General features: G+C 31.6%; 1 protein-coding gene across 1 annotated transcript; it reads left to right on the forward strand.

The window, feature by feature from the left end:
* Positions 1-3,350: 3,350 nt before the first annotated feature.
* Positions 3,351-4,331, forward strand: LOC132724160 (uncharacterized; the record flags this gene model as incomplete). The annotated part of the gene is made up of 3 exons (XM_060708985.1): positions 3,351-3,438; positions 3,691-3,782; positions 4,210-4,331. Coding segments are annotated over exons 1-3 (279 nt in total), but the record flags the coding sequence as incomplete, so codon positions are not given.
* Positions 4,332-8,321: the final 3,990 nt, after the last annotated feature.

The raw sequence follows: 8,321 nt of genomic DNA on the forward strand, positions 1-8,321 counted from the left end.
TGTAAAAGACAGATAGATTGAGAATTACCTGCTGCAAACAGCAGACAGTTGTGTGTTATAGCCACATTCTGAAGTATTTAAAGTAAAATCTTATAGTCTATCTCAATACAAACACAGAAAATATTATGCCTTTTAGAGCTTGAGGCTATAGTTCCTTTAAATAAGAAATGCCTTGGTTATTTCTTATAACAGGCATAAAATAGTTTCTAGTATTAATTTTATAGAGGATATTATCAATTAGTTTAAATTCAATGCTTTATTTAGAGTGATAAATGCTAGTATGTTTGAAGTGGTTGATATTTTTATGCGTGCATTTGGTTTTATTGTAAGTTTTTTTTTAATTATTGCAGCAAATGTATAATAGATGTTGAGTGAGTTAGTAGAATTATTGCTGATTAGTGAAAATAGTTTATATCATATAAAAATGTAGAGTACACTATTTCACATATAAACTACATATATAACAAAGGTTTGTATTTCCTTATTCTTGAATATAATAAGTGACGTCACATATGTTATAAGGAACAGTATACCATTTGTACAATAACAGATGAATTTATTGTATACCATTTGTACAAAAAAAACAAAAAACAATAAAAACAAAAACAGATGAATTTACTGTATATTATTTGTATAACAGATGAATTTACTGTGTAACAGTTGTATAATAACAGATGAATTACTGTATATTATTTGTACAAGAACAGATGAATTTACTGTGTAACAGCTGTATAATAACAGATGAATTACTGTATATTATTTGTACAAGAACAGATGAATTTATTGCATATCATTTGTACAATAACAGATGAGTTTGCTGTATATTATTTGTTAAATTACAGATGAATTTACTGTATATCATTTGTTAAATTACAGCATGGCAAATCTGTTATGCTATACTAAACTGCGATCATTCTATTAGTACTATAACCAAATCAGCGATAAATATTAACTGTCACTCTCCTCTCATCTGATGTACCTACACAACTGAAGACACGCATCTGCGACATAGATCTTAACACATGTCAACAATTATATCACATGTCACGACAGGCTTACCAGCCTCACATCTGCATCTTACTTGCGTGCAACAACACTACTAGTCCCTTACAGCAGATAGAAGACTTGGTTAAATTTACGAGATGCATACTTGTGTCGGGCGTTCGTGCCTATAATAATCTGCATCAAGGGCATCCTGAGATCTTCCTCCACAGCAGTAACAGTCCCTTGAACCCTCTCAGTCGGCATCTATATCATACTGACTGCATTTCATAGCTCACTGTCAGTGCAAACATATGACATCCCAAATCTACAGCACACAACTACAGATACTAAAATCATTACCCTGTTATTCCGTATTTGGTACTATGGACCCTCCGCTCTCAACGCTTCTAATCTGATGAACTCTGTGCCCCTCTGTACTATTATTTTTAAATCATACCGAGCCACCTTTCAGGCACACTTACTCATCCTTGGTCTACATCATATCACTAACACCGACTGTCCGTCTGGCTTATTATGTAGATGTGACACTAGCTAATCGAAACACCGAACTCTTCTAATCACAGTCTAACTCGATATATAATACATCAATATAAGTTACACGCATTAGCAGACTGTTTCCATCAGCGTTCTATGATTATTTGATTACAATTACAAATCCTTCGTGTGTCATCCTCTCACACCATGAATGAACAACGGGCATCAACGCACGTGCTTGCACATACTAGACACTGACCCTATGAGGAGAAAGTCTGGAGAACGCGAATTGAACAATGCTAGAAACATTATTGATACAACATCGTTTAAACCACTAATAACACTCAGCCACAGTCAGTACTATAGGTAAAGCCCTCTCCTTATTACTTCACCTTACTGTGTGTATGCTGCAAAAGGTACATTACACTGTATATTACATTTTTAAGATTTGTAAATATACAAACAAAAATGGATTATTTTTGCAGTTGACTATACGTTGAAACATTATCTTTGCCTTTACAGAATATTCAGCGATTTTATTCTGTTGTTACGTAAGATTGAAATCTACCTGCTCTCATCTTGATACCAAGCTTCAAACTTATTTTGAATTGAAGTCATAGACGAGCTTATCTGTCGTAGTATTGAAAGCAGCTGTGAATAAAATGGTTAAAAAAAATTTACAGAAAGTGAGTTTATAAATATTACATTTTACGAGCCTCCTCTATTTTCAACAACTATAAGCATAACAACACAATATGTCACCAGAGAGAAAAGTCATTCTGGCCAGAGCATGGTTACAGAACAGATGCTAGTACAACATACTCTAACATTGAAGACAGAGTCTCTGATATACAAAGAAAGGTTAGTAAAATAAACTCACAACTAGGCTCATTGTATCTGGTCAGTAAAAGATTCCTCTTCGGTTGTTTGGTGTCAGCAGGTCAAGGTCTCAGTGACTCTGATTTGGAATAAAAATGTTGGTTAATAATTATCCTCAGCTTTTTAATTTTGAAAAGGTTTGGTTATTTTTGATCTATTTTAATCATTATATAATGCGTTGTTTTTTTGGGGGGTATTAAAGGTTAATAGTGCCTGCTTAGGTGGTCACTATGCTTGTTTGTGAGAGGTCTGATGTCATCTAGAAAATTATTATTATTATAAGTAAAGAGATATCCAATTTATGTAGGTATTATATATTATATTTTAATGAGCCAAATTTGCTGTTTCATAAAAACCTTTATTCCATGTCAATTTTATATTTTATCAGATTAGAAGATTACAAGTCTCGCTGGCAAACAAGTTGGAGCCATTGCAATATGACCATTGACCTTGGTTCCGTCGACCTTCAGGAAACAAGCCTTAGTACCACGCTTTGAAAGACACAGCTCAAGGACAAAGACAGACAACAGGGGAACCTAAATAATGGCCTGGAGTCAAAGCATGGTTTGTCTGTTTGATAGAGTTTATAATAAACAACCCCATTGAGCTCAAGTTTCATCCCATGAAAAAAAAAATTAAAATTTTTTTAAGGACATATGAAAAATATCATGTACTTGTTAAGGCAAACACTATCTTTTATTCCTTTGTATGTTGTAATATGCCTTATAGTAACAAACAAATGATAAAGTATTGGTTAGCAATCTTGTGTAAAAGTTTAAAAGTTAAAGTTTATTCTATGTTCATATCATAATACATGTAGTTTTATAATTGCATTTGTTTTTATGGTACATTTAGATTCCAATACTCCAAGGACACCAAAACTATCATCTAGAAGATTATCGGTAGATGAGATAACATTCCTTAACTCTAGTCCAGGGTCAGAACAGTTAGATTACAATAGAGGTATGGTAGATGGTAGTGTGCTTAGTAAAACTTTAGGAGCAGATGGTTCAGGATGAGTAAGAGAGAACTTTTAGATGAAATGAAGAAAGAAAAACAACAACATCATAGACAAATAAGGTATCTATACAGTTTGTTTGTGTAAGATTTAGGTGAACAAACCTTTTAGCAATCTGTAAATGATATTGTTTAATATTGATGCCAGATATCATTATAATGCAGTTTTGTTGTTTTGGGTGTTTTGCTACCATTTGTAACAAAGAAGAATTCAATAATGTTTTTTGTTATGTATAATATCACGATACATAAAACTATAAATAAATCACATAAGATGTGGTGTATGTTTGTTTATGCATGTATACAATATTACAGACAGTTACAATGCGAGCTACAGAAGTTCCGACATTCAGACCCAATCTCCAGCTTAGAGCTAGATTATACAGATATCAATTATAAACCAGAAGGTATTTAATAATTATTGTTTTGAAAAGACATATACTTTTATAGAAAGTCTTTAAATATCAGTATGTCAGAAACCATAAGGTTTACATGTACAAGCTTCATGTTAGAAATTTGAGTGGCTCTTAACCAGACTGGTTCAAATTTTGCTCTTGTGTTCAAAAGTGGCTCTGCTCCATTAGGTGACTTCTTTTCTTATGCTTGTTTATACCTAGCAGCAGATAATAATCTGAAAATTGAATACATATTTATATGCTTGTAATTTAATAAATAAAAAAAAACAACATATTTGATCCCTTGTTGTGTAAAATTCATGGAAATAATCACTTGATTTTTCAGATAAGTTTTGACAAAAGCACTATATTCTTTTCAATTGGATAATAGATTATCATGAAAAATCAGTAAATAAATATATTTTTACATTTAATGTAGATTTGATAGGTGAAGGGACATTTTCTCGTGTATATAAGGGCGAGTTTAAAGGATCAGAGGTTGCTGTGAAACAGTTGAAAATTCCCTTACAACAGGCAGATAAAAACTATTTTGCTGCAGAGGTATAAATTGATTCCTTTATAACTTTGAAATAGAGCATTTGACATCATGTACACTACAATTGTTATAAATGCAGATAATAAAGAACATAATATTGTGAGGTTATGTCAGTGTATTATAGTAAATACATAACAATGGACCAAATATCTAGTGTTTCAGCAGATAGTGATCATTTGTGTGTAATACTTTTAAAGCGAAAAGCATGAATAATATTGATATAATTTTCAATAGTATTGTACTTGGAAATGATAATTAGATTCACAGACGTGTAGCGAAATCTTAGTATAATGACATTGGGAGGAGATATTTATCGGTAGTAAAGGAAATATCCTATAGATACCTGTACTGATAATTAATTTGGAAATTATTTCAGTAATAAATTGATTATGCAAATAAGGTTGATAATATTATTAATTACTGATTGGAAAGAGAGTGCTGTGTGTGAAATAATATTAAGAGATTTGATCACTATTTTGTACACCAAATTGGTATCAAACTATTGTTCTTTTGAATATTTTTTCTCTCAAAGGAGCTTCAATCTCTTTTTTCACTGAAACATGTGAATTTAGTTGGCTTAAATACGTCGCTTTTACTAATTCTCACAGGTTAGCCTAAGGAACTACGTCATCCACGATAAGTAGGTATTGTGATTGAGTAGTTCTTTTCTACATCAGGCAAGCTGTCCACGTTGATTGCTTGAATTCATGTTCATAGAAGACTTGTAACTACCACAAATCCAGAAATGAGTATATCCAATTAAGTTATTCAGTAATTGTAAATATAATTCTAAGACTTTGTAAAGCATTCTAAACTTTAGTCTACAGAAAGAACATAAGTTCCAACATAAACTGACAAAGTTAATTGAATATCTTAAGGCACATCAAAAACTTATCTCTGCATTACTCAGTAACATGCAATGAGTTGTAAAACCAGTGAATGAAATACACTTACCCTCTTTACTAGATGGCGATAATATCAATATGATTTTATAAAGTAGATATACACTGAAATTGTATGCTCAGAATTATTTACTTAAACTTGTGAACTTTATATGAAATCAGCAAATTCCATATGAAAGTATATAGTTTGAATTTGCTTAGTTGTGTGGTATAATATTAAGTATAGATGCATTTTTATTAATCAGATACAGTTTACAAATTATCCTCACCATAAAATAAACATCCTCTAGACTCTATCTGGTAAGCCTCTTTAATTCCTTCAATTGTAATTTATGAAACGAATGACGCACCAATATATCAAACACAAACTAAGAATGAAAATAACTCCATGATCTATCATGTAATTTGATCTCAAACATGAGGCCATAATGTACCATCTCATGTGTCTTGGTTATAAATCAAAAGTTTTTGTTCTGTGGTACTAAGCAATTCTGTAGGAGAATGTGTCCACAGGGTTGTAATTAAATGTAGGATACACATATCACACACTCGTACGGCGAAGTTAGAATATTGTTAGTTGACATTTGACGATTCAGATACTGGGGATGATAAATACATACAATACTGACAAAATTCCACGAAAACTGACTAGAATTTCTTAATTAGTATTTGTTACTGTTACATGTATTGGATGAATATATATCAATTAAATTATGATGTTTCTATTTCAGTGAATCCGTCGACCATGCCCTTTGATTATTCCAAAAATCTCTAGAGAATATTGCTCTAGGGATGAATTACTTACACATGTATAAACCGAGCGTCCTACTCTTTGATATTAAAATCATGATAATGTTCTACTGTGGACAGTCTGAGAGCTAAAATTGCTGACTATCGGTGATTTCCAAACTAAAGGATACTTTGAATTATTTATATAGCCTTTACTTAATACATTTCATTAACGACATAATGATCCAACCAATGCGGAATGATATTTCAGGAAATATTTAACCAAATATTCATACTTTACTTGTTAATGTTAAGACCATTGTCATAATATTGGAGAAACAACTATGATATTTGTTTATCCCTAACCATTAAGATAGTCTGAATACTGTGATGAGATATAAAATACCTATACTATATAAAAAATGCAACCTTATAAACACTTTATAAGCTTCCCGCTATGATTAGATAAATTTGTTAAATTGATGTTTTATTTATACAAAAAGTTATGCTTAGATTAAACTACAATAAGATAATACATACACATTTTTTACGACTTGAATTCTGGTATAAGATAGGTCGAAAGCCAAGTCCAAAGCCTAGTTGTAATGCTGTCCCACGATGATGTCAAACTGAGCTCCTAGATAAGGGAATAACTTGGAAAAATCAGTATGTGACGAATCGGTATCAATTGTAGCATGCGACTAAGATGGGATTTCTATAATATAAGACGGAATGTATTGTTTCAAGGTATACGTGATCTCTGTGGTAAGTTACCATGTAGTATTACTAACTGCTGAAAAAATTACAAAATAAATCTGTATAATGAATGAGCTAAGAATGTCTGTCATATGAGATATTGGTAAACTAAACACAGTAATTATTCATGTTTAGCTGACCTTTAGTTAGTCTGTACCTGTAATGCTAGCTTTATAATGAGTAGTACATGTTAACTTTGAACGAAGTTAAAGTCTATAAAACAGCAGGAGTGTATTATTTTACGTGATGGCACTTGTGATTGTTATGTACATTATTCAAGTGTTAAAAGATAAAACGTCTTTTTACTTAAACATAAATCTTTTTATTTCCAAGCGTGATGCTGACAGTATAAGTATGGACATATATTTTGTAAGGGTATATAAATATTTGGCGTATCTTGCGTATGAAACAGTTGGCTTACATTGAAATTGATCCAGCATTCTATAAATGTTTCTTTTATGTGATAATATGTTAAAAGAAATAATACAGAATATAAAGTCACAGTATATATACCGAGAATAGTTAAGCTTGACAAATTAACTTTCCCCCAAAGATTTTAATTGTGTCCCGGTTTTCTTTTGAATTTTAGATTATTGCTTTACAAATAAATTTCTGAGTACAGTATCAGGTTTGAGATGGTTGAGAAGAACAAACGGCCTGAAATTCCTGCATGGTTACACCAGAGGACTGGATCATCTTATCAAGTTATTTTGGGATTCCCTAAAACCCAATCAAAAGGCCTCAGTTCATAATAGCATTTGAGCTGTGCCATGAACAAAACCGACATAATGGGTTTGCGACTGCATTTGGTTTCCAGACCAGCCTGTGCATCCGCGCCCAGTCTTATCAGATAAAGCAGCTTATCCGATTCACTTTCTCTACTTGTTATAGGGTTGTAAGGCAAACAGCATTGATCCTAACATACTGCGCGGTGACATTAGCGCCAGGTGAGCTCTGTGAGTCACATGCTGGTGCAAACCCATATGTTTTGTCATGTGCGCTGGCTCATTTGACTTTGATAGTATCAATATCTTTCAATAGTAGATCTGTTCACCAGTTGATTTAGAAAGTGTGTTCACTTGACTAGCTAGGTACAGAAGTCTTAATATAAAGTCTGTATTATATTCTGTACCTTATAAAACATTGCATTTACGTACATTGCTATTACATTATACATTACAATGTTAAAATATACTGATACATATACATTACATCCATCTTTTACTATTATAAATTTTTTTTACATTATTTGACATTGACATATGCTTATAACTCAGACCATTTATGCAAAACATGATATTGCAGAGTCCGGAACTTAAAAAATTGAACTAATATTTATAAATAGAGGTAATTTTAGTGGTTAATTTTAGTGGTCCTCTGATAATAAGTTACAAGTGAAGAAGATGTTTGATAATTTGTTATGCTAAAAATGATTAAAATTGTTGATAAAAATTTGAATGATCACTAATTTTTATACAACCATAAAGCTATAATATAGAGGACAAATTTTTATCTTTTTTCCAATAAACTTGAGGTAGCATATATATTTTGTTTGTTTTATTGAAGTTTTGTATTTGCTTGCATTTACAGGATATTTTACAAATGCTA

The sequence above is a fragment of the Ruditapes philippinarum genome, unplaced genomic scaffold, assembly GCF_026571515.1.
Source record: "Ruditapes philippinarum isolate M1 unplaced genomic scaffold, ASM2657151v2 ctg2324_1_1_1_1, whole genome shotgun sequence".
In the NCBI taxonomy this organism is placed as follows: domain Eukaryota; kingdom Metazoa; phylum Mollusca; class Bivalvia; order Venerida; family Veneridae; genus Ruditapes; species Ruditapes philippinarum.